The sequence below is a fragment of the Tenrec ecaudatus genome, chromosome 5 (genome assembly GCF_050624435.1).
Source record: "Tenrec ecaudatus isolate mTenEca1 chromosome 5, mTenEca1.hap1, whole genome shotgun sequence".
NCBI lineage: Eukaryota > Metazoa > Chordata > Mammalia > Afrosoricida > Tenrecidae > Tenrec > Tenrec ecaudatus.
The window spans coordinates 41817333-41844099 of record NC_134534.1 but is presented as its reverse complement, the minus strand read 5'-3'; the positions used below and the strand labels follow the sequence as shown (position 1 = coordinate 41844099).

The window sequence follows — 26767 nt, the reverse complement described above, 5'->3', positions numbered from 1 at the left end:
TATTTATATTTACTTTATATTATTACATCTTAACATTTATTAACATTGATTAAAAACTAAAGAGTCTTTAAGAATTTTTCAAAGTCCTGTACTGAAGCTTTGGCAATATTCTCACAAAATGTTTCATTAGGAATAGATACTAACTTGTCCAAAGAAATGTAGTTGGGTTTTGCTGGATCATACTGTGCTCTTCCCAAGTAGGTAAGAAACAAATGTCTTTCTTTGATTTTAAACACCCTTGTGTTAAATACCTAGACGGAAAACAAAACAGAACAAAAAACCCTTTAAGATCTTGTGCTCTAAATGGCGAAATATTAAAAAGCTTATTTTCACTTACTTTAATAGGTTAAGGAATTTTAAAGTATTGACTACAAACTCAATACAGATAAGTATTTCTGAGTTTATTTATTATTGAATCATTTTATTGGGAGCTCTTACAGATATAACATTCTATAGATCAATCACATCAAGCATTACTGTACAAATGCTAAGGCAATCAGTTTCAAAACATTTTTCTTTTTGAACTCTTTGATATCAGCTACCTTACCCTATAGCTCCAGCTAAGAGATTATGCTCAAAAAGGACACAAAATGAACAGAGGAATTATAAAATAGTCAAGGGCACTGGTGACAAAGACTATTGACTAGTTCAGGCTCAACCCCATGGTCATTGAATAGAACTGCCCACTAGGATTCATTACAGGTGCAGACAGCCCGCCTCTCTTTCAAGAGTGACTGGTTGGTCTGAACTGCTGACCATGTGGTTAGCAACTCAATGAGTAACCCACTCAGGGGGATCTACCCCAGACCGGCTTCATCACACACTTTGAGAGCAGGGCTCAGAAACCCAGAAACCTTTTATCGAGGCCTCCTGAATATTCTGATGCTTGCCAAGTGTGAGAAGTGCTGACAGGAAATCAAGGTTTAGGTCATAAAAATTTTTTTATTCGTAATTACTAGTCTTTTTTTTTTAATTCCTGCTGCTACTTTTTTTTAATGTTTTTAATCATTTTATTAGGGGCTCATACAACTCTTATCACCATCCATCCATACATCAATTGTGTAAAGCACATTTGTACATTCATTGCCCTCATCATTCTCAAAACATTTGCTCTCCACTTAAGCCCCTAGTATCAGGTCCTCATTTTTTCTCCTCCCTCCCCACTCCCTCATGAACCCTTGATAATTTATAAATTATTATTTTGTCATATCTTGCCTTCTCTGACATCTCCCTTCACCACTTTTCTATTTTCCACCCCCCAGGGAGGAGGTCACATGTAGATCCTTGTAATCTGTTCCCCCTTTCCAACTCACCGTCCCGCTACCCTCCCAGTATCGCCACTCACACCGCTGGTCCTAAAGGGATCATCTGCCCTGGATTCCCTGCGTTTCCAGTTCCTTTCTGTACCAGTGTACATCCTCTGGTCTAGCCATACTTGCAAGGGAGAATTGGGATCATGATAGTGGGAGGGGGGTGGAGAGGAAGCATTTAGGAACTAGAGGAAAGTTGTATGTTTCATCGTTGCTATATCGCACCTTGACTGGCTGTCTCCTCCCCGAGACCCCTCTACAAGGGGATCTCCAGGGGCCAACAAATGGGCTTTGGGTCTCCACTCTGCACTACCCCCCTCATTCACAATGATACAGTTTTTTTGTTCTGATGATGCCTGATTCCTGATCCCTTCGACACCTCATGATCACACAGGCTGGTGTGCTTCTTCTTCCATGTGAGCTTTGTTGCTTCTGAGCTAGATGGCCACTTGTTTATCTTCAAGCCTTTAAGACCCCCTGACGCTCTATCTTTTGATAGCTGGGCACCATCACCTGCTGCTACTCTTGACTAGAATCAAAATTAAGCCAACCTGTTACATGTCACAGGAAATGAGAGTGAGTGCTGGCAACTTTTAACTTCTCCTGGCTGTATTATAAACCCATTCTTCCTCTATGTTCAAATGGACAGAAAATAATTACAGAGCTGTTGGAAAGGGTAAAAGGAAAAAAGGATGGCAAGAAAACTAAAGTCCCGTACTATCAGAATGAAAACCCAACCCACCTCCACTGTCGTCAATTCAGTCCTGCTACGGGACAGAGCAGTTTCCGAGACTTCCGGAGCAAGCAGCCTTGTCTTTTTCTTGAGGAGTGGATGATGGGTTTGAACTGCTGATCTTATGGTCAGTATACCAATCAATGCCTAACTCATAGTGCCACCAGCGATCTTTCTTTGAGAATAACTCCACACAAAAAAAGTATAGTTTGTGAACCTAATCTGGGTTGGGCGGCTTTTAGAACATGTGGGATTAATCAGGTTGGAGGCTGATTGGAGGACAGAGATAAATGTCTCTGTAAGGCCTGTCCCCCCTCTCCCCCCACCCCATCTCTGGTGATCAGACTGTTCTGGAGCTTTCATGCTGCTGCTGAAGCTAGTTCTCTGCCTCAACTACCTGTGGGCCAGGCCAGCCCGTGGATCATGTCACTAGAGTTTGAGGCTCCTTTGAGGTGCATCGCTTGAGCTTGAGGCTGTCGCCTTGCATTGCATGTGTTAGATTTCTCATCGGGCATGCTTTGCGCCTGCTTCCATAAGCCCCCAAGCTACCGACGTTGCTGACCCACCCTGCTGTTTGTTGCCTGTGGGCAGACTCTGCTTGCCTTGCCCCAGGGAGGGCTCTGCTGTCTGCTTCCTTGACCTTGGACCCTGCAGCCCATGTAAGCTGAAGGGCTTCCAGTACATATCCACTGTTCCACAGAAGTGAGCTGAACTGTACTGCTGTGTGGCTAATTAGCTGTTATCTTCCTTCTTGTTGTATAAAGCTATCCTCTTTGATAGACATAATCATAAGTGTCCTGGTTTCCTTTCTCTAGAGAACCCTGCCTAACACCCTTAGATAGGCTTATTATCTGATTATCCTCCATTTTGTGACCTGCTATAAGGATTCTATGTTATAAATCCTAACCTCTGTGATGTTAATGAGAGGATTATGGCAATTATGCTAATGAGTCAGGACATATTGCATAGCATTGTTTTTTTGGGGGGACTAGGTTTTCTCAAGTCAATATTTTTGGGGACATTGTGGCAGTTACATAAGTTCATGTCAACTTGACAAACAAGTGTAGGGGCGGAGCCCAGCCTGTCAGTGGCACTCTGATGATACTTCCTTGTGGTTGTGGCCTTTTTACTAGGATTCCGGGAACTTCCTCTTTCTCTGCCTTGGTCTTCCTAGTGACAAGCCACACTACAGCGTTCCGCTCTCTGCTTCACCTTCCTGTTGAGAAGTTACCCTCGGAGAGCTGGAGGAGCTACATGGAGATCCTTGGCAGTGCTGTGCTGCTTCTGCCACCACTGGATCCACAAAACAATGCACCCATTGGGTGTGATCTCCCTGCACTTTGCATCACTGCATGTAACTGTGTGAGTCTGAAGGAGGATTTTTGGACTAGCATTGAACGTATGGGTTAATATCGGACTAATGGAGCTGATCTACACTGAGTTGGGATGCTTTCTTAATACACAATTACTCTTCAATATAAAGCTCTTTCTTATACATGAGTGCTACTGGATCTGTTTCTCTGGCAAAGCTGGCCTAACACAGACATGTTGTGTTACTGTTGTTAATTTGGTTCTGGTTCATCGCGACCATATGTGCAACAGGAGGAAACACTGCCTGATCCTGTACCGTCCTTGCAATTGTTCTTGTTTGAGATCATCAGTGCAAAGCTGGCAACAATTCATCTTGTTACAGGCCTTCCTCTTTTTACCAAGCATGATGTCTTCCCCAGGGACTGCCCTCTCCTGATGTCCAAAGGATGGGAGACCAAGTCTGGCTATCCTTGCCTTCTAAGGAGCATTCTGGTTGTACTTCTTCCAAAACAGATTTGTTTGTTCTTTTGACAGTTCATGGTACTTTCTCTATTCATTGCCAGCACCATAATGCCAGTGGATCGATTCACACAGAGACATTCTTCTGTCTTCCTTATTCTTATGCAAAGTCCACATGTACATGAAGCGAATGAAAACACCACAGCGTGAGTTAGGCAGACCTTGGTCCTCAAAGTAACATCTTCATTTTTGAGTACTTGTGCAGATTTACCCAATGCTTTTGTGACTGCTCTAAAAGGAGCCCTGCTTGAATCTTGATTATGTGTGAGCCTAACTGCAAGGTCGGCAGTTCAAAATCCCAGCCCCTCTGTGGAAGAAAGGGCTGTTTCTTCCCTGTAAGCATTCACACAGTCTCAGAAACCCACACGGGCAGTTCTACCCTGTCCTATGGGGTCGCTATGAGTCAGCATCACCTCGATGGCACTGAGTTTGCTTTTTTGTTTTCTGTGATGCAAAGGAGATTAAATAAGTCAGATCTCTGAGGGACCTCACTCAGTACCACCAAGAACCAGAAGGAGAGTGTATCCTCTGGGCATGAATTCACTGCTCTTAGAACTCCTTAAACTCAGTGGAAGACTGATGCCAAGGTGGATGGAGATGTCCATGGGACACCAGGCCCACAGATGCTGAAAGGCAACAAGCAGCTTCTCCCGAAGCTGACAGAGAGAAAGTCTTTTCTAAGAGCTGGTGCCCTAAGTTTGGAGTCCTAGCCTTCTCAACGGTGAAAGAAGCAATTTGTTTGTTAAAATCATTCACGTGTAGTCTTTCTGTCACAGCTGTATTACATAACCAAGACACCGGCATACGGGAGTGGGGTGTCTGTGAGCCCTGCATCGAGGGGCTGGATTTGCTGACTCAAGGGAGCTCGAGGGGAGTGCCTTCGGGTCGGGGCTTGCAGCAGAGTGGCACAGACCATTAGGCATTCTTCACCATCCCTGAAGAAACCTCGTACACATGCAGACCGCATCTGTGTCCTGAGCACTGCTCACCCGCCCCATAACCTACTGGCTGCGTTAATGGTGGATACGGTCTGTGACTCAGGAAGCAGAGTATGGTTAAAGTAGAGGGGTCTAGACAGCACAGAGGGATACAAACTGTGTGGGCATTACAAGATGGGCATTGCTGATCCGGATAGACCATGGACACGAAGCACACACAGCACTGGCGCGAGCATTAAAAGGAACAGGATCTATTTCAAGTTTAAAGGGACAAGAGCACAAGGGCGAATCCATTAGATGTGTTCTGCCTAGTCCCATTAGGTAGAACCAAGGATAGGCAGAAACCACAGGGGAACAAGCTAATCAGCAGTGTCTCCTCAGGACATGGGCATGCCTGTCCTCTGCACAGATGAGTGGCACCCCACCCCACCGCTGCAGGGCAGCTCCGGGGCCGAGCAATGATGGGAGTGGACGGATGGCATTACCTGTGGGAACCGGACGATGATGTGATGGGGGATGTGCATCACGTTGTGCACGTAGTCAAAGGTCTCGGTGAGCTTTCTCTTATTTGCCGTTAACATCTTTGGGATTCTGGTGACCATATGCTGAATTTCATTACGTTTAAACCCAAATTCAAGACGATACACCTACAATTTAAAAGCAGAGTTGTTATGAATCAAGAAGAGAAACAGTCATTCTGGAACCGGGCCAGAGGGCATACTGATTTTGTATCTTTCCAAGTCTGGGAGCAGGGCTGTGCCGATGCCCTCCCCCCGCGCCCTAAGCTTCCTGCCTCTGAGGCGACCAGAGCAAAGGGGACTAGTTGGAGCTATCTTAACGAGACAGCCAGCGACGAGGGGCATGGGAGGCTCAGCCCTTTTATCTATCTGTGAGCCGGCCCCAAATGGAAGAGCAGTAAAAATTCCCCAGGCTTCTGAATGTTGCAGGGCTCTGGTAACCGTGCCAGGTCAGCAGTGGATTGACAACCTCAAGGTCGGCAGTGCAACCCCCCTGGTTGCTCTGAGAGACCAAGGCAAGGCTTTTTGCTCCGAGAAAGATCTACAGCCTCAAGCTCTACAGAGGGTCACTCGGAGCCCAACTTCACTCACTGCTTCTTGTGAGTTTCGACTTCCAACCCGGCCTACATACTGGCTGTCTCAAATAATACACATCAACATTCCAGTGGGGATGACCAAGCCAAACATCCCACGCGGGTGAGGGCCATAGTGTCCTGCCATCCGCACTAATCTACTCGATTATCACCAGTATTACACACACATCCCACCCCATCTCCCAGCACCGGGCTTGGCGAGTCGGTGCTGGCTCAAAATTTCTTCAGTGACGCACTAGGAAATACTCGAAGTGCCTGGGAAAACAGGCCTTATATCAGCACATATCGTTGGTGGTGCATCCTGACTAGTTACTGGCCATTGGCTTCACACTAGTATCTTGGAGGAAGAAGATGGAAAGAGGCCACCTGGTTGTTGTAGAGCGTGAATTTATACCGGCAGGGGCCCAAGGAAGCAACAAGCCCGCCACGCTGTGTTTAGCGGGGAGAAAATGCAGACACCACTCCCACCTCCTAAGACGGGCCCCGGCTGGCCCTGTCCCTACTCTCTGACTCCAAGGCAATGGGCATCAGTGCCTGCAAATCAGTTCCCCACTGACAGCTCGCAACCGCAGCTAAGACAGGAGGTACAGCACTGCTTGTCCTGGGGTGCCACCAGGTAGGTCTGACTAATAGCGACCCATGTGCAACAGGGGCCGCCGTGCCCAGTCTTGTACCAGCCCCACAATTGCTGTTACGGCCCATCGTTGAAGCCACGGCGTCGATCCACCCCGAGGGTGTTTGTAGACAATTATGATTTCCTACGTCTATCCTTTTTTAGAAAACGGCTTCCTTTAATACCTACTTTTCTTTAAAAAATTTTTATTTCCCATATTACTTCTTTTTGTTTTTTATTTTCTTAAATTTTTAATCTAATCATTTTATTGGGGGCTCGTACAAGTCTTATCACAATCCACACACACATCCATTGTGTCAAGCGCACTTGCACATTTTTTGCCCTCATCATTCTCAAACATTGCTTTCTACTTGAGCCATTGCCTAGTTTCCTTTAATGTGACAAATTGCAAAATCTACACATTAGGAAGGAATGAGATTTTGTAAAATCTTAAGATAAAGTTATCTTACCTTCATATTTTCTTTCACAGGTTCCAGACTTCCAGTTAATAACCTTGGGAGACGAACTACCAGATCTCTAGTCTACAATTATGAAGGGGGGAAAACATATTATTACTACATATGCACATTAATCGAACTTAGAACACTATGGTGCCATCATTATAAAGCAAAAAAAAATTTATTACACAATCCATAATATACATACATCAACTGTATAAAGCACATCTATACATTCTTTGCCCTAATCATTCTCAAAGCATTTGCTCTCCACTTAAGCCCTTTGCATCAGGTCCTCTTCCCCCCCCCCTCCCTCCCCGCTGCCCCCTCCCTCATGTGCCCTTGGTAACTTATACATTGCTGTTTTGTCATATCTTGCTCTATCCGGAGTCTCCCTTCCCCCCCTTCTCTGCCGTCCATCTCCCAGGGAGGAGGTCACATGTGGATCCTGTAATCAGTTCCCGCTTTCCAACCCACTCACCCTCTACTCTCCCAGTATCACCCCTCACACCCTTGGTCCTGAAGGAATCATCCACCTTGGATTCCCTGTGTCTCCAGCTCCCATATGCACCAGTGTACCACCTCTGCCCTATCCAGCCCTGCAAGGTAGAATTTGGATCATGGTAGTTGGGGGGGGGATAAAGCAAACATTTATGATAGGACCCAGTCAAAACGTAAGAACCTTACAATAAAGAACCGTGGTTAGCGGTCCAGTTTGTACCCAGTATGCTGTGGTCAAAATGCTGCAGAAAGTGTGAGAAGATGGGAGGAATACAGAGCACTGTATCAAAAGGAAATGGCTCAGTGTTGAATCATTTCAAGAAGTGACACATGATTAAGAACCAATAGTATTGAAGGAACAACTCCACGCTGTACTGAAAGCATTGGCAAAAATGTATGAACAAACAAAGGAAAGAACTCTAGGAATTGGCAGAATACCAACTGAAACGTTTCAACAAACTGATACAACGTTGGAATTACTCACTCATCTATTCCAAGAAACGTGGAAGACAGATACCCAATCAGGAGCCTGGAGGAGATCCATAATTGTGTCCATTTCAAAGAAAGGTGATCTACCCAAATGCAGAAATTATCTACTACCACCATTAATATCATACACAGTAAAATTTGTTGGAGAAAGTTCATAAAGGGGAACTCTAGAAATCCAAGCTTAGTTCACATGAGGCGATGGAATGCGGAATATTATTGATGTCAGATGAATCTTGGGTGAAAGCAAAGAATATCAGAAAGATGTTTAACTGTATTTTATGAACTATGGTATTCAACTGTGTGCATCATATTACTTAAGAACAATACCGCGAAGAATGGGAATTCCAAGACACTTAATTGTGGTCATGCAGAACCTGTACATAGATCAAGAGGTAATCTTTTGAACAGAAGGAAGGGAGCATGGTTTAAATTCAGGAAGGTGTGCCTGAGTTGGATTCTTTTCAGTATACTAATCCAATCTGTATGCTGAGTAAATACTCTGAGAAGCTGGATGATATGAAAAAACCAAAATCCCCAACAGATCGGGATTGGAGGAAGACTCACAACGACCCCTGACCTGCAGATGACACAGCCCTGCTTGCTGAAAGCCAGGAGACCCCGCAGCACTTACTGATGGAGATCAGAGACGGCAGCCTTCAGTGGGACTACCACTCCCACCTGGACCAGTAAGCAGCATCATGATAAACAGAGAAAAGACTGACATCACCTATTTCATTTACTTGGAAGCAGTAATCAAGAGGTTAAATGATGTATTGCACTGGGTAAATCTGCTGCAAAAGATCTCTTTAAAAAGTTCAGGAGCAAAGATGACACTTTGGGAACTGGGTGCACCTGACCAGCCAAGCCATGGTATTTGCGATCATCGCTTATGCACGTAAAAGCTGGAAAGCGAGTAAGGAAGGCAGAAAAAAAAAAGGATCCATTTGAACTATGGTGTTTGGTGAAGGATAAACCATGGACTGGCAGTAGTGTGAACAAATCTGTCTTGGGAGAAGTACAGCCAGAAGACCCCTTAGAAGGCCCTCCTCTGTGTGCCACGGCATGTGACCAGTCCTTGGAGAAGGGCACTGTGCTTGGTAAAGTAGAGGATCAGTAAAAAAGAGAAAGATCTTCGATGACCTTGATAGACACAGCGGCTGCAACCACAACCTCTAACAGGGCAACCACACCACAAGCCCAGGCAGCGTTCCATGTCGTTCCGTGGTCATAGGGTCACCATGCGTCTCAACCACTGATGTGGCACCGAATAACATCAGCAATGTATTTTCAACCTAGCAGGGTACCATATATAATTGTGAATAAGCCCCGCTTTTCAGCACTTTTAATGCAGTTTTTGTGGTAAAATTAGGTGCTTTGGCTGATAGTCGGGTCAGCTTATACTTGAGTGTACACGGTAATTTATTCTTGAACAAAAATGCCAGACATTTAAAGGGTTCAACTGGGCTAGGAATGTGTTAGGAATGTACTTGACATGAAACTGTACAAATTCTTTTTCTTTACCTTCTTCACATTAAGTTCAAGTTCTTTCTGAAAAAATCCCAGTCTGTTATCTAGCCTTTCCACAGAAAAATTCAGTAAAAATGGTGCATTTTGGACCATGTGTGTAATATCCGTCTTACTGAAGTTTTTTGACTTCAGATAATTCACCCTAGAGAGATAAAATAGACATATGATAAACATTTAATATCTGTTGCCTTTTTTTTACTTCAGATAATTCACTCTAGAAATAAGACATATGATAAACATTTAATATCTGTTGCCTCCCAGAGTTAAACTGATTTTCGCCTTAAAGATTTCCACCCACCCAAGAAAACATAGGAACTATTTTGCAATAATGATCCAAATATACTTTTAAATAGCAAGCAAAAAACAAGCTTCTAGAATGATTTCCATCTGCAATTGGAAACAAAAAAATTCTGACACCCACTAACAAGGAGATGCTCTTATTCTGACTTTCATTCGTTAAAGGGATAGAGGCAGCAAACAACAAGCTGGCTGCGGGATGACTTTGCCTTTTTGGGGGTGCAAAGAAAGAAGGTATTCAAAGCTCTTCCTGCTGAGAAAGCACCTTGAGTATGGCTACAATTGACAGGAGGTTTGTTGTTTTTAACTTTGTAAGCTTATTGAGTGTGTTATTTTTATGAGCCAATCAAATTTTATGAAGTCTTTCACGAAGTATTTTCTTAGTAGCTGAGAAAATCCCCTAAATTCTTGGAAACCAAAATATGGCAGTTGGACTATAACACTATTGATTTTTTAAATTTATAAACAGAAGAAAAAGTAGCTTTTATTCAAGTTCTTAAAAATGCCAGATCTTATTTAATTTACACACACCCACACACACAATGAGCTACATAAGTCTTTCCACACTCTATCTCACTGCAGATCAGAAAAGCAAGGATTCGGAGTGGTTAACTAACTGTCTGACCACCAGCTGCTGTGGTGTGGGGTGATCACCACCTGGAAGGTTCCGTCTTGAATTAGTGGCTACGTTAAGGTCGGAACGCTGGCAGATGTACCTGTGCAGCCCATGATATTTCTGTAAGATACACCAGAATGTATCCCTCATGTCCTAGTGATTATTTGTTGTCACCGACTCCATCTCAACTGACCGCAGTCCCACGGGACCGCACAGACCCCCGCAGGGTCTTCTCGGCAGCAGATCTCCAGGTCTGTCTCCCGTGGAGCCGCTGGAATTTGAACAGCCAACCATTTGTCTAGCTGCTGAATGCTTAACCTTGTGTGCCACCAAAGCCTGAGCCAAAGTCACTGCTGTTCTGACTTACAGTTACAGGACAGGGTAGAACCGTCTTATAGGGTTGCTGGGGCTATAAATCATTAGAAGAGCAGACAGCCTCCTCTTTCTCCCTCAGAGTGGAGGTGGGTTTGAACTGCCACCCTTGTGGATGAGTAGCCCCATGTGTACCTATGCCACCACCAGAGCTCCTTAAATGATTATTGAAAACACTGTTGAAAAGTCATGAGGAAAAAGACCTATACATTGAACTATAGTAACTTTAAATGCTTGTGTTGCAAAAACAAGTACAAAATCAAAAAGTAAACAGTATTTGTAATCATCCAAAAGTTTTTCTGTATAAAAAATGTTTACCAAATAAGTGGGGGGAAAAACCAAAAGCAAGGGGCATGTATAGTTTACAAAAATATGGAACAGACGCAAACATAAGCGCCAAGCGTTTGATGCTCCAACATTTGACCTCTCAACTGACACTTCCTTGCCAACAACAGGGAGCTGTTTATCAGTGGGCTGAGTGCATCAGCCGAATGGCACTCCATGAACGCGGATGATATCGTGACTGGTGTTTGTGCACTCGTGGGCGGAGAGGGTACTGGAGAGCAGTTTACACAAAAGAAAACTGGATAGTGTCTATTAATAAGTGAACACTCCTTGGCTTAGCAATTCCGTTTCTACAGCATTTTCCTACAAGTATACTGTAATTCTGTGAAATGAAGAATACACAAGGAGAGCCGGGGTGGCTCTGCTGATCATAGACAGGTCTGCAAACACCCCGTGTCTGCCAGCCGGGGACTGGGCACAGAGATCCACGCTATGAACGGGCGGCGGCTGCTGCGTGTGGAGGCTCACTCCCGGTGCACAGGTGCACAGCACCACACCTGTCTTCCTCCGGCTGGGTTTGAACTGCCAACATTTCCGCTAATATACAAGTGCTTAATTAACCATCTGTGCCCCTCAAGATTCCAAAGATTTAAGACATGCCTTTTAAAGGGGCGGGGGGACTATGAAATAGCCAATTTATAGAAATGATCAAGCAAATGATGCAGCAATTTGCCAACTGTGTGCCACCAGAACGTAGCCAGAGGAAAACACAAAAGTTGGGGTTTTCACAACGTTAGTGCTCAGATCATTTCGCTGTTTATTAATGGAGTTTAAAAGCAATTTATTCTTTTAGAAACAACAACAGTTAAGTTGAATAGGAAAAAATAATGGAGTTAATTAAAAGAGCTCCATTTCAGGTACTGAATTTCAATCAAAGACGGGCTATAGCAAAATAAATAACACTTACACTCATTACTTACCTCCGTAGATCCTTCTACAGCAGAGACTTTATAAAGGTATACTTCTTCCAGAGAGTTCAGTTATAGGAGAATCACTCTCAAAACCTTACCTGATCTTGAGATTGTGGAGGTCTTCTGAGAAAATCGCATAATTCTTAGTCAAGAATAAACCCAGCTGGTGATCCTCTATTCCTAAGTCTTTTAGAAACAGAAGGACCTGCTTAACATCCTTTTCAAAATCTAGTTTCAGAAGGAGGTTGGCTGCTTCCACATGTTTTTCTATCTTGGACAAATCCACTCCTATTTAAAAAAAAAGCACAAACACTGTTGAAAGACAGCAGTATAGCTTCAGCCACTGAAGTTCATACATAGAGGCGGAGGAAACAGTCGCAGCTTCTTCAAAGAGAACCCCGAGACTCAATCCCGCTAACATCCAGTGGGTTCCAACTCAAAGTGGCCCTGCAGACCTGAGTAGAACTGCCCCTGTGGGTTTCTGAGACTAACTCTCCAGGGAGTAGCAAGCCTCCTCTTTCTCCCACACAGAGGCTGGTGGTTCCCAAGACAGCCTTTGGTTAGCAGCCCATGTATCCACCACACCACCTTGAGTCCTGATACATCACTGGGCACTTCTTCAATTACAAATGTAACCAAACTGGTTACAGAGGTAAAAGTAAGTGTAAATGGTAAGAGTATTTATTTCAAAGCCAAGTACAGAGAAACACAGTGCACCTTGTGCTAAATTTCCTGCAACAAACAAATTCACTAAGTCACACAGGCCTAGCTCTGTACATCAATTTTGTCTGTTTTCTTGAATACCACAGTAGCTGCTCAACTGATCATTCCACAGGTAACAAGCCTAGTGACCCAGTAAGGAGATTCCTTTAAAAATCTGCTTGTGGTTCCCTCCAGTAAGGGAATAAAGATGCCCATGTGTCGTATTCATCATGTGTCATACTCATCAGTCATCATCCAGGCTATAGCACGGGTAATCCTGAAGGATCTCACTGCACGTTTAAGTGAAGATGTTTCAGATCTAAATAAAGGCGTGTACATATGTAAATATATTTATATATGAGGATGGGGAAATAGGTCTATGTGCATATATTTATAGTATTAAGGTAGCACAGGGACATTGGACCTCCACTCAAGTACTCCCTCAATGTAAGAATACTTTGTTCTATTAAACTGGCATTCTATGATGCTCCCCTTCCCAACACAATTGCTGAAGACAAAGCAGGTGCATAAGCAAATGTGGCGAAGAAAGCTGATGGTGCCCGGCTATCAAAAGATATAGCATCTGGGGTCTTAAAGGCTTGAAGATAAACAAGCAGCCATCTAGCTCAGAAGCAACAAAGTTCATATGGAAGAAGCACACCAGCCTGTGTGATCATGAGGTGTTGAAGGGATCAGGAATCAGGCATCATCAGAACAAAAAAACTATATCATTGTGAATGAGGGGGGAGAGTGCAGAGTGGAGACCCAAAGCCCATTTGTAGGCCACTCGACATCCCCTAACCAAAGGGTCTTGGAGAGGAGACAGCCAGTCAGGGTATGATATAGCAATGATGAAACATACAACTTTCCTCTAGTTCATAAATGCTTCCCCCACCCCTCCCCCACAATCATGATCCCAATTCTATCTTACGAATATGGCTAGAGCAGAGGATGTACACTGGTACAGATAGGAACTGGAAACACAGGGAATCCAGGGCAGATGATCCCTTCAGGACCAATGGTGTGAGTGGCGATATTCGAAGGGTAGCGGGAGGATGGGTTGGAAAGGGGAACCGATTACAAGGATCTACATGTGAACTCCTCCCTAGGGGACGGACAACAGAAAAGTAGGTGAAGGAAGACGTCAGACAGGGCAAGATATGACAAAATAATAATTTATAAATTATCAAGGGTTCATGAGGAAAGGGGGGAGTGGGTAAGGAGGGGAAAAATGAGGAGCTGATGCCAGGGGCTTAGGTGGAGAGCAAATGTTTTGAGAATGATGAGGGAAATGAATGTACAAATGAGCTTTACACAATTGATGTATGTATGGCTTATGATGAGTTCTATGAGCCCTAATAAAACCATTTTAAAAAATTGAATGCGTTATTCTCTCATTTTATCCTTGTTTTGAGTAAAAACACACATGCTAGCAGAAAAACAATGAAATTAGAAGTGAAAAGGCAAGGAACTTTACGTATCTTTAGAACAAACCTTTGAAGAGAATGTAAAGCTTTAAATTAAGATGAATGTTTCATGTTCTTAAAAATATTTCTTCTGATTAAAAATAACACTCCCAAACCAAAGTCAACATGTAACTTTAGAATCTTTAATATAAAAGCAATAAAAATGGCTTCCACATCGATTCTAAAATCAATTATTATATCCTGCAGAAGTCTAACTAGCATTAACCCAATGGCCACCCCAATGCAAATTCCTCGCTATCAGACAGGGGTTTGTACAAGAGCACCAGCAACAGAGCAGGAATTAAGCACACACGTACTGAAAGCGGTACAGAAACAGACTCAGAATGAACTCCAGCCTTCCCAGAGGACTGCTTCAAACCACCGAAGAAAGGACTGGTCGCCGGAATACCTGAAGACCTCTGGAAAAATGAAAAGGACTCTTTGTCTATATTATGCAAAAGCAATAACCAGCTAGATTAGCAATCTGAGAACATAAAATTCAGAGAATAATATTGGAAATGGGAAAGGAAGGCTTTCCTAAATTATGATACCATATAAATTTGTGTGAAAATGGAAAATCTGTAGGATACCTAGCTGCCCGGCAAATGCTCTAGAAGGCTAGTCAATGATCTGGCAGTGGGGTCCCTCGTGAAGTGAGTTGGGGATGGAGCAAGGGCAAGAGGCCTTTTTCCTGTCTTATTATATGTGCCCTTTCAACAACTAGAAGTAAATCTTTCCTAACTGAAAAATTATAAAATTAGTAGACACATAAATGAAATCATTGGGAAGATAAATAATATAGAAACCAGTCTTAAAAGCTAGGATAAATGGGGAAAGGATGTTTTAAAATCTTAAAAACAGGGGGTGGAACTCCATTTTTACCAAATTCCACAGCTCACGTGTGGATGCGCCTTGGGCAGCATAAACTGTCACACCTGACTGTGCTGAAACAGGCATCTCGGAAGCCTTGGCTTTCATGGCAACAGCCAAGCGGAAGCACACTGGGTTTAGCAAGCCCTGGGCTCACCGGTAATTTCTGTTAACTTGAACAACACACTCACTGGCTACCTATGACTGGAGACATGAACAAGAAATACCGTGTGACTGCATCCTCTGGTGATCACAGTCCAAGCTGGCTTTCCCTCAATCGGTCGAGTAACTTCAAAGATTAGATCCTATGGTACCCAATGGCAGCCACACATACTTAGTGTATCCAGCAGGGTTCTATAAGTGTCCCAGAAAGGTCACATGAAAAGAGCTTTAATGGAGGAGTCTGTTCAGAGGCACGGTCAGGGTTGGGAAATAAAACAGAATACAGTCTAGGATTAAAGGGACAAGAGAGGAAAACCGTGTTACCAGGTCCTGGGGAAGGCTGGAGACTCCTCAGGAAGAGCTGTGGTCATGGAGCAAGGCAGTTATATGAACCCAGGCAGGGAGGAAACTGGAGAGAAATGGCCCCCTGCTGCCCTTATATCCCCTGCAGGTGCCTCCCACTGACTGAATTCAGAAGCCAGCTGGCAAGGGAGCCTTTGTGCATAAGAGTGAGCCCCCTGGGACACAGACCAGGCAGGTGGTGGCAGAAAACAGAGCTGAGAAGCAAACAGAGGCTAACCAACACCTCTAGGTCCTCAAAAACATTGTGTTGACAATGCAGTCGTGGTTCCTTTCTAAGGTACCATCCTTTTAACTTACCACTCAGACTCACTGCCAAAATACAAGATTCAGATGCAGAAGGATACCCCACTGATGTAAACCTTTCTAAGAGTGGACACCCTCATCTTTCTCCCTGAAGTGGATGTGGATTTGAGCCGCTGAACTTGCAGAAGCAGCTCAGAACCCCCTATGGTGCCAGGGTTCTGCCCACAGCTCGGTAAACTATGCATAATGTAAAGATAGGGACCAAATCCTATGTTTATCTTGTGTCACCTGCAAAGCCTACTGGAGAGAGCTGTTTGAAAGGCTTGGTGATCAGCTCTCCTGCTTTCAACACGTCCTCTTTCTCCTGCCTCTGAACTCAAGACTGATACTTCATCTGTATCTTTCATGGGAGACTTTTCACATGTTACCCTTGAGCTCCAGTCAAGCAAAAGAGGGAAGCTGCAAACCTAAGCAGAGGCCTGACCAAGAAGAGCTCCGATGCCATGGGCAGGCTGGGCCGGGAAGGGTTTCAGGGGACCACCGAGAGAGTGAACTGCATTTGGAAAGTACACTAGAATTAGCGAGGACATCAGTGCTGGTAAGACAGCCATCAAGTGAGACGGCTTCTTGCAGTGAAAAGTGAAGACCCAGTACGCTAAGGTAGTGCCTGCGGATGAAGGAATACATAGAGAAATAGATTCTATAGAATTGGGGCCTAATTATATGTGAGAAGATGCGGGGAGGCACGAATCAAAGAAAACCCCAAGGGCTTCTAGTAGAGCAAAGTTTCCCCCCCTCTCCCCCCTTTCCTCTCCTTATATACAGCAAACCTTCTCAAAAGCCTGGGGAATATGGGTGGGAAGCTCCTTCGATGATGAAGCGTGATTTACCTATAACCCCAAACCTCCAGAAATGAAAACAGATGGAAGAGTGGCCATGGATTTTACAGGGAGTTGAGAGAACAAACAGAGATGCCAGACAAGGGGCAGGCTACTATTCAGCCCCCCAAATGCAAAAAGGCTCAGAAATCAGAATCATCAGATTTTGAGGGTGAATTGTGGTTGGACACAGGGATTGGTGGGGACGATCCCCATGGAGAACATGAGATGCCCAAGTCCCTTAGGTAGCCTGTTCCTCTCAGTACCCCCAAAGAAGGGAGGTTCACTGTCTGGGAAAATCAAGTTAGACCGGGCAGAGCAGAAGGCTCCACGGAGGTGCTAGATGAAAAGTAAGGTCCCTGAGGGCAGAATGCAGTGCTGCCCCTGGCTGCCTTCGCCTGTCATTCTCACATATAGTAACAGTGAGCTCTGCTAGCCACAGAGCAGGCCCCAGGCAGAGGCTAGCGGGGAGGAGGACATTATAGGGAAGTGGAACTCAGTCATCACGCGATCAGGTTAATGGCAGGTAAAAAACAGTACTGAGTGGCTACTATAAGGTGTAGGAAAACTAGTACGTACACACGTACACACACACACACAGCAATTATCAACTCATGAAAAATGGAAACTAGTGCAGGAAGGAAAGCAATCATAATGCATGAGACGGCTTCAGAAGGTGTGTGGAAAAATGGAATTAAGACATAATGGAAAATTTCCACAAACTTATAAAGCCCCTAAGTTTCTTGGTAGAGCAGCAAGCAATAGCTAGTCATAATGTAACCAATGATGAGCGATTTATATAAAAAACTGGAATATGACTTTATTTGAAGAACTGAAGAGAACAGGGGAAAAGGCTGTGTGTATATATACAGAATCAGCTGATATCTGAAATTGATGAACCCAGCAATAGTCTAATAAACAAGTACTTAAAAACTGGAAGGTTAGACCAGAAAATCAGATTAGACCAGAAAATGCACACTGGAACAGCTAAGAGCCAGCAACACAGGGGATCCAGGATAGACAAACCCCTCAGGGTCAACAAGGAGAGTAGAGATAGCAGGAGGACTGGGGGAGGGTGGGGGGAGAAAAGGGGAATCGATCACAAGGTTCAACCTAGAACCCCTCCCAGGGGGATGAACAATGGAAAAATGGGTGAGGGTGAAAGACGACGATGTAAGATATGAAAATAATTGTCTATAACTTATTAGGGTTCGTGAGGGAGGGCAGACGGGAGAGGGAGGTGGAAGAAATGGGGAGCTGATATCAGGGGCTCAAGTGGGAAGAGAATGCTTTGAAAATGATGGTAGCATATTTGCAAATGTGCTTGATACACTGCATGAATGTATGGATTGTGATAAGAGATATGAGCCCCCAATAAAAGTATTTAAAAAACAAAACTGGGAGGTTCATAAAAGTAAAAGCAGCTATCAAAGTGAGGGGACACCTGTGGGGAACGGGATGCAGGATCAGGAATGGTGCATGAAGCAAGGCATTCTGTCACGTGAAGCCTTTCCCACTCCCTGACTGTTGCTCACACGCCTGCACTACTCAGAAGGAGCCTGGTGGCGTAGCCAGTGGTTACACACTGGGCTGCTCGCTCACTACAAGGCCCGCGGTTCGTACCCACTAGCACCTCTCAGACAGAAAGCTGAGGCTCTCTGCTCCCTTAACGAGTGACAGCCTTAGCAAATCAAAGGGGCAGTTCTACTCAGCCCTAGAGGGTCACTGGGAGTCAGACTGACCAATGGCACCGAGTCTTCGAGGAGGCATTCTTTCAGATTACAAAGACCAACTAAAAATGGCTCACAACTACACATTTTAATTGAAAAAACGAGGGCAAACCGCCCTCCGCCTCCCACCAAACATGAAGGACACAGGCTCAAGAAGTGCTCGTAGGTTAGGTTGCTCCCACTTACCCAGCAGCACTAACTTCTGCAGCGTCTCAGAATGATCCACGTAGTCTCGGAGCGTCAGGGAATCTGGGGGCAGCGGAGGGCCTGCAATGATCTGAACAGCCTCCTGCTCGGACACTGGCTGCAACGGGGTCAGAGGGGGCCAGTCGTCTAGTCCTTTGAGGCCAGTCCCATGGGAAAAGAGAAGAAGTTAGCTCTACCCATGTGCACGCTAGAACCAATTTTTCAAAGACAACTCTTCCCTCCTTTGCAGCTGTCACTGGTTAAAGGCGTCGGTCGTTTTCTGCTTTTGAAGGGGAGAGGTTAAGGCCATTTAGAGTCCAACCATCTCCCCTCCAAGATAAGATGTTTGTTGGTCAGTTTCAAGGCACAGGACTTCCCATTCTTCTCCTTCATTTAAAAACAAAACCATTCTGGCAAACTGCACAACAAAAACCCTGCCATTTTAACCATTTGTCTGTGTACTATTCAGTGATGTTAACTACATCCACATCGTCCAACCATCACCAATGTCTACTTCCGAAACATTTTCATTCATCAAAAAAGAAACTAGGTGTGGGGTACCAGCCCCAACAATCGAATGGGGACAAGGGGCGGTTGTGTAATTGAGGGGTAAAATTAAAGGCATCAGACAAGATAAAGCATCCAAGCGCCCACTTCCTGGACGGCCATGATCTCAGCAGCCAGGTCCGCTCAGAGAGCGAGAATAGATTTCCAATCATAGCTTATATACATTTAGGGACATGTAAGCCCCCGATTACAGGTCACCACATACGTAACAGGAAGGGGCTGTACAATAGGCATATGTGAGACAGGAAGGAGACGAGCTAGGGGTGTACATACAGTAGGAAGGGGAGACACTAGGGGGTATACATGTGACAACATGGGTGGAACCTAGATTCAAGATGGCAGCCTAAGGTTGACCCTCCTTGAGTTAGTTTGACCTTGTCTCTGGGCTCTCCTTCAGGGAAACAATCCACTGTCCTTATCAGCAGGGAGAGGGTCCTACTTAGGATGGGACAGACAATAGTGTCTGATTGCTCTAGATGGCTGAACACCCTCAGGGAAGTAACTCTAAGCAGTTCACTTCCAAGTGTATGTCAATGACCAGGTGTTCTTAGGTTTGGCATGTATTATGGGAGGACAACCTGGGTTAAAACCTTTCTGTATCCCACAACCAGGTACCACTACTCCCTGTTGGAATGTTGTGGATTGTGTTGATCCAAATCCACTCCCTCCACGTCTTTATGGGATACTATGATTCTATAGCACTTTTGCATAGACCTAACTGGCATATAGTCTTGATTCTGCAAATATTTTTTTTATTCTTTTAATATACTTTTTTTGTGGCTTAAATGTTTTAAGTTAGGCATGTCATTTGAAAATGGCTCACAAGTAGAGTTAACAGAAAAATTGTGTTTTCTTTACAGTGTGAACAGGTTGTTTCTGCTACGCTGTCTGAAAATCGTATATTCTCCAATTGATAGTTGCTTTTCTCAAGTACAGTATGGAAGACATCACAAGCGCTCTTAAACGTTAAACTAATGAGTCATTCTGTTTTTGCTTCTAATCACTGCCCTGCCTCATTGTTTATTGCTGTTCTCACATCTCTGCCTCTCCTCCTGCTCAAGTCTACTTAACCTAATAGCATCTCATTTGTAGTGAAACATTCATTTTTAAGATGCCATCTGCCAATATTTCGGGCCCGAGTCTTGCCCATTAGCCCGTGTACCTTGAAACCAACACCAACTGTCATGGAGTCCAGCCCCACTGGTCCACACACCCTGTGTCAGGGAAGAATTGTGCACCATGGAGTCTTCCACAGCTGATCTTTCTTTCTACCAAGGGGCCCTGGGTATTAATTATGAAGAAATTGGTTTCTCTTAAATATATCCAAACCTCAGTGGTGCTTTATACTTAAAAGATACTCAACCTATTTGTTCAGGTTTGTTTGTTTTGATTCTTCATCCAGATCAACCAGAGAGAATAGATTCTCCACAGGCAGACCTGCCAATTCACTTCTTGTAAGTCACCCTCAAGTGGAAGACCCACAGAAGTAAGGAGAGTGAAATGGTTTACAAGTAGCCCTGCTATTTTTTATAACCCGGTGGTTTTCACTCAATTCCTGAAGCCTTCCACAGACAAACTACTAGTTGATGATTACTACTGTGAACTTGGCTTTCCGATGACTTTCTGGGTCTTTGCTTTGTAATTTATCATTTTAAACGAGTCATTACATAAGCACTCTAATCCTCTACACACAGTACCATAGTAGTCCACAGAACCAAAATAAAAGGAATCGCAGAAACACACAATTATATCCTCAGTGTAGATTCACTCCCACACAGTTATTATGAGCCCACGTCTTCAGATCTAACGGTGCTGGAGTAATCAAGGCTAGCATTTACTAAAGGGGAGCGGGGAGCAGGCTGGTTTGGAAGTTCGGGATTACCTTTCAGTGGCACCTCAGCTTCAGCGTTGGGGCTCTTCTGTGGCACCTGCAGTTGTCCGTCTTCCGAGGAAGGAGGCCCAGCGTCTGGGGCCGAGCTATTCTCTTGGCGACCTAAGTCGGTGGCCTGGGAACTAGTCCACGCGGAGGAAGTCCTGTAAGTCTTAATTCCCCACCGGAGGAAGCAACTGTCAGAGGACACCCGAGGCTGCGTAGAACAGCTGTGCAGCCATGTTCTCCTCGGTCTCAGGAAACATTTTCTGAGCTGGGTAGCATTAATGAAGCTGCTCAACTTAATTGAGTTGAACCATCTGGGGATCTGTGGGGCCGACAGGGCCATTGTCTTAAAGCAGCCTACAATGGATAAACACAACCATGAGAAGATGATTTACATGAATGTTTCAAATGGTTTTTCAGATAAACAAGAAGAGGAACTGGACATCAACCCCCCCCCCCCCCCCAGGGAAAGGTGATGGAGAGAGTCCGGACAATTAGAGTAGTCAGGTGCTTCTTAATCACATGAGAAGACCATCTCAGTTACAAAGGTGGTCTCAGATTACAAACCAAAAGACAGGGGCTTGGGAACTGGAAAAACAAAGACAGCCTTTGCCACTTGACAACACGAAGTCAAACTGCTGGGTCGGCACAAAACATGTCAGGCTAAAGCTGTGGCAGAGCTCCACCCCCTCAATCAATCATTGGGAGAAGCTGATATGATGCAATCAAAGTGCTCGGAAATTTAGTGTGGAGGACATTGCAGAAGCACCTGCTGCTGAAAATAACACGATTCAGATGCATGTTAGGGGCTACAAATTTGTCCCAAAATAGAACCAGAAAGCCACTCTGTCGTAAACGAAATCATCAAAATGCTGTCAGTGCTCCGTCAGAGAAGGCTGCTTCTCTCTGCATCCCCAGAGCCAGACACGGTGGATCAATAAAGCTGTTCCTTACAAGAGTTGAATAAAACCAGTTTTGTCAAATTGCTTCGTTAAGAGGGAAAAACAGAAGCCTTCCAAAAGAAAAGGTCAAAACTAGCGAGCAAAACGAAGGACAGAAATTCGTATCTGGAGGGAAAAGTGGCTGTTTTTCAAGTGGGTTCTCAGGCAAATCTGCCACTCCTGTGAGCCCCAGAAACTTTCTAATCCAGGATTTTATATTCAGCCTAATCTCATTAGAAAAGTAAATACGAGGCAAATATTTTACACTCCACTCCTAATGGAATCCACATACAACCCAACATGGGATGTCAAGCCAGCGTATGGAAAATGCTCAGCAAACGTTTGCTAGTGTTAATACTCAGGATACAACCAGCTACAAAGGGAATTCTGCTTGATTCGTTTTTGCATCCAACTCTTGGTTTTACTTTTCTATCTAGGGGAATTCATCCTAGTTGATGCTCCGAATAAATCTGACCGTTTTCTTTTTTCCAAGAAAAGCCTCCTCTTGGAGATAAGCCCTCGAGGGAGGTTTGCTGAAGGAGGACGAAGGAAAACCTGTCATTCTGAATTCATTATAGGAAGGAAATGAGCAGTCATCGCAATGAGCACTCATCAGGTTTTGGATGGCATAAAAATATTTTTATAGCCGTTTCTTTTGTTGTACGTTAGGTGGGGTTTACATTTCTGATCAACTTTGTATTCACCACCTTAAACTACTAATCAACACCCCCCCCCAATAGTTTTCCCTTCCCCTGCTCCTTGGGGACCTTGACCATCTACTTCAGAGTAGTGAGAATTTTGGACTTCCTGACATGGAGTTGCAATCCGTACTGAAGCCTGCAGTCCCTGATGTTCATCAGCAAGTGCTTCAAATACTCTTGGCTTTCCGCAAGCAAGGTTGTGCCATCTGAAAACTGAAGGTGTTACTAAGCAGCCTTCCAGCACTGAGGCCAAAGTCTCCTTCATGCCGTCTAGTTTCTCTGGCTATGTGCTCGGCATACAGGTGGACACACATGATGAAAGGATGCAGTCCTTTCCTGATTTCAAACCATTCATTATCCCCTTGCTGCGATCAAGCGACCGACTGCTTCTTGGTGCAGGTTCTGCGTGATCTTATCAAGTGTCCTGGAATTCCCATTCTTTATTAGTCATCATTCATTATGATCCCCATATAGCACACTGCCTTTCTATCGTCAATGAAACACAGATGAACATTTTTCTGTTCTTCTGCTTTTGGCCAACACCCATCTGATATTCTCAACGATCTCCTTTGTTTCCAAATCCTCTTCTGAATCTAGCTTTAATTTCTGGTAGCTCCCTGTCCATGTACTGCTGTTACCAGTTTTGAATTAACCTCAGCCTAATGTTACTTGCATGCGATATTCAAGAAATTGTTGAATAATTTCTGCATTCTTCTGGGCCACTTTCCTACTTTTAATGGCACTGTCTTCTCCACATCATCATTTCATCGGTTTATACATTGTAACCAATTGGTTAATTGCTCATTCACTGGAGTAGTGCTGCCTCCCATCACTAGGTCCATTCCCCCAAAGCACCGGCCTCGGACTGCTCCAATGTTGGCTGAACGGAAATAAATCAATAGCAATGACTGCTAACTTATTTGCCCATTCAGTATTCACAAGCAAGCAAGGGCATTTGCAGATGTACATAACAGCCCTGCAAAGTGATGAAAAGAAGCATAATTGGTACGCCAAGATTAAGGACAAAGTTTTTACGGAAATCTTAAGCTATTACAGTGCCATACAGTTGGGCTGCGATCTGAAAGGTCAGCAGTTTGAAACCCCCAGCCGCTCTGCAGGAGAAAGATGGAGCTTTCTACTCCCGTAAACAGGTACAGCATCAGAAAGCTCAGGGGAGGGGGGTTAGTTCTACCCTGTCCTATGGATAAGGGTCGCTATGAGTCGGCATCACCTTGATGGCAGTGAGTTTGATTTTGGTTATATTAGTTCAACTGGCGCCTAGTAGTTCGCTGAGAGGGAGAGTTGGCTCCGAAGTACGTATTTATAAATAGGTACTTTTTCTCCTCCCCCGAGAGATTTCTATTCTGCAGTGGCTGCAAACCGAAAGCGTGGCGGTTGGAACCCACCCAGGAGCTTCGTGAGAGAGACAAGGCAATCGGCTTCCAGAGTGTGACAGCCCAAACCCAGATGGTGGCAGTTCTGTCAGGTAGGGTCCCTGAAACAACAGCTACGCGATGGCATCTCACAGTGACAAAGGCTAATACGTTAAACGCTTCTCTTAAAGGGTCTTCCAAATAATGCTTCACGCCCTCCCCGGGTCACGTTCGAACGAGTCCATGTGACTTACCCAAACCGAACCTCCACCGGAAGCCGGTTTCGACGCTGGGCCTCCGGCAGCGTCCTCGGCAGAGCTCGCCAATAAACAGGCGTGGGTGCGTTTCCGTGACATCCGTCAAGAGAACAAAATCGCGTGGGCCACCATCAGGCCCCGAAAACCTGCAGGCCCGGAGCGCGGTCCAGGGGCGCAGCCAGGGCGAGGGGGTCAGGTGCACGGGGCCCGAGGGTCGGCGCCCAGCTCGGAGCGCGCCCTTCCGTCCCGGGGTCTCCGGCGTTACCTGGGGGTCGGCCCGACTTGATCCGATCCGATCCGATCCGCGCCGCGCCCCGGGCCCGCGCCCACTCCGCCAGCCGCGCCGCGCACCCGCCCGCCTGCCCGCGCGCCGCCGCCGCCGCGTGCTCGTGCCCACGTGGGCGGCGGCCCGAGTGGGCGAGACCATCTCCGAGCGTGCGGGGGGGGCGCGGTGGCGCGCGGGCCATCCCGACGGGCCAGAACCACGGCGTTCCTTCTGCTTCTCGCCCCTTCCCCGAAGCCCCGTCCAGCAGGAGCCGGAGGGCTTCCCGAGTCCCCGGAGGCGCCCGTCGCAGCACGCTGGTCGGGAGACGGCCGGGGGCGCCCCCCACCCCGAGGCCCGGTTGGCGACGTCGCGGCCACGCCCCCTCCCGCCCGCCCTCCCCGCCGCGCTCAGCCTTTGCTCCGCGCCAGTCCCGGCGCCGCCGCCCGGCCGCTTCTCCGCTGCGGCTCCCCACGTCCGAGGTCCCAGCCTCCGGGCCGGGGCCGCAGCCGCCGCCGCAGGACGGGGAGGCGGGCCATGGCGACCTGCGTGGGGAGCAGGACGCTGAGCAAAGATGATGTGAACTACAAGATGCATTTCCGGATGATCAACGAGCAGCAAGTGGAGGACATTACCATCGACTTCTTCTACCGACCGCACACCATCACCCTGCTCAGCTTCACCATCGTCAGCCTCATGTACTTCGCCTTCACCAGGTGCGGCGGCCGCGGCGGGCGGGAAGGCGCCAGGGTGAGGGGCGGAGGCGGCCCGGCCCGGGGAGGGTGGCCTGCAGTGGCTCTGGGGTGAGGAAGCTGGCCGCCCACGCAGCCCCGCGGCCCGCCGGAGTCTCACTGCACACCCCGGCCCCCTCCCCGCCTTCCCGACCCCCCCCTCTCCCAGACGGAGCTTCCGGCCCACCTCACTAACGCACGCGGGCCGCGGAGCTCGAGCCCTCCCCCGCCCCCTCCCTCCGCCAGCGGGCTCGGCCCAGAGCCCCCCCATCACGACGCAGCCCGGTCCTCTGCATCCCCTCCAGCCGACCGCATGAATCATCTCGAATGCACCATTCTCAACACACGCGCGTGCACACACACACACCACTACCACCAGCAGATCACAGCACCACACACGCGCCCAGAACCCTTCCGGTGGAACCCCCCCTCCCCGTCCCCGCCCCTACCCCCAGGATACAGCCCTCCACCCCATGCACACAGAATGCACACATGAGGCGCACCAAGCCATCCTTCCCCACGCAGCCAAGTCAGGTAGCAAAACGCTGCCCGGGTCCTCACGCAAAACGTCGCTATATGCCACACCGCCAACTGCCTTCCTAGATAGACACTACAGCACCACACGCAGATGGCCCGTCATCTCCTGCGACAGTGCTGCAAGCCCACCCAGCAATGCTCACACCCTGCCTGGCTCACCTAACGTGTGTGCTCAAAGGTTTCTAGAGGAGCCTGGTATGTAGTCAGTGGCTTATACTGTGTAGGTGTGAATAGAACTTACAAATCCTCTTGTCCCCTTGAAGATATGCGTGTGTAACCGGCCCCCTCCGTGCGCGTGCGCGCACGCATAGCATTCCTAATATATACCTGTTCGTACCATCTACCTATCCTAACTTTATTTTGGTTGGAAATACACACAACAAACCCTGCACCCATTTTATAGCTTACGTGAACAGTTCACCGACCGTGGCTCCCTTTGTCACGGTGTGTCACCTCTGCCTAGAGTCTCACCACCGTCAACTTACACTGCTGCCCCTTAACGTTCCCATCAGCATTTTAGAATTACTGCTCTCAGTACAATCTCGTGTGTGTGCCGCACTCCAGGCGGACCTTATTTACTGAGATAGTTTGTTCTTTTGTTAAAGATGACTTCCTAGGAGAGTTTTGGTGCAAGATTTCAAAAGTTGTTTGCAGGCTGTAGCCTTGGGGGCTTCTCCAGTCTCAGTGTACCCAGTGAGTGTGGTTTCCTCCTCCTGCTCAAGATCCATCTTTCAGGTTCTATTGAGATGAAACCTTTCTAGAATAGTAGGTGGGAACCTTTCATTTCTTCTGGTCTTGTGCCAGCTCAACTCTTGCCACCCACATCATGTACATCACTGAACACGTGTTTGCTCATTCTCCAATTCCCAAC

General features: G+C 46.3%; 2 protein-coding genes across 2 annotated transcripts in view; one reads left to right on the top strand and one right to left on the bottom strand.

Annotated features, from left to right (window-relative positions):
- On the bottom strand, positions 1–24720 carry MTERF3 (mitochondrial transcription termination factor 3). The gene is made up of 8 exons (XM_075549464.1): positions 24364–24720; positions 21101–21451; positions 18652–18804; positions 12150–12339; positions 9505–9652; positions 7006–7077; positions 5297–5458; positions 1–251 (listed from the first exon to the last, which is right to left on the bottom strand). The coding sequence occupies exons 2-8, from the start codon at positions 21435–21437 to the stop codon at positions 57–59; spliced, it is 1257 nt and encodes a 418-aa protein (XP_075405579.1). The 5' UTR covers positions 21438–21451; positions 24364–24720; the 3' UTR covers positions 1–56.
- A 314-nt stretch (positions 24721–25034) lies between these two features.
- PTDSS1 (phosphatidylserine synthase 1) overlaps positions 25035–26767 on the top strand; it is a 60996-nt gene continuing 59263 nt past the window's right edge. Inside the window, exon 1 of the mRNA XM_075549463.1 lies at positions 25035–25344. Within this exon, the coding sequence (XP_075405578.1) occupies positions 25166–25344 (179 nt within the window). The 5' untranslated portion in view covers positions 25035–25165. The remainder of the gene's footprint in view (positions 25345–26767) is intronic.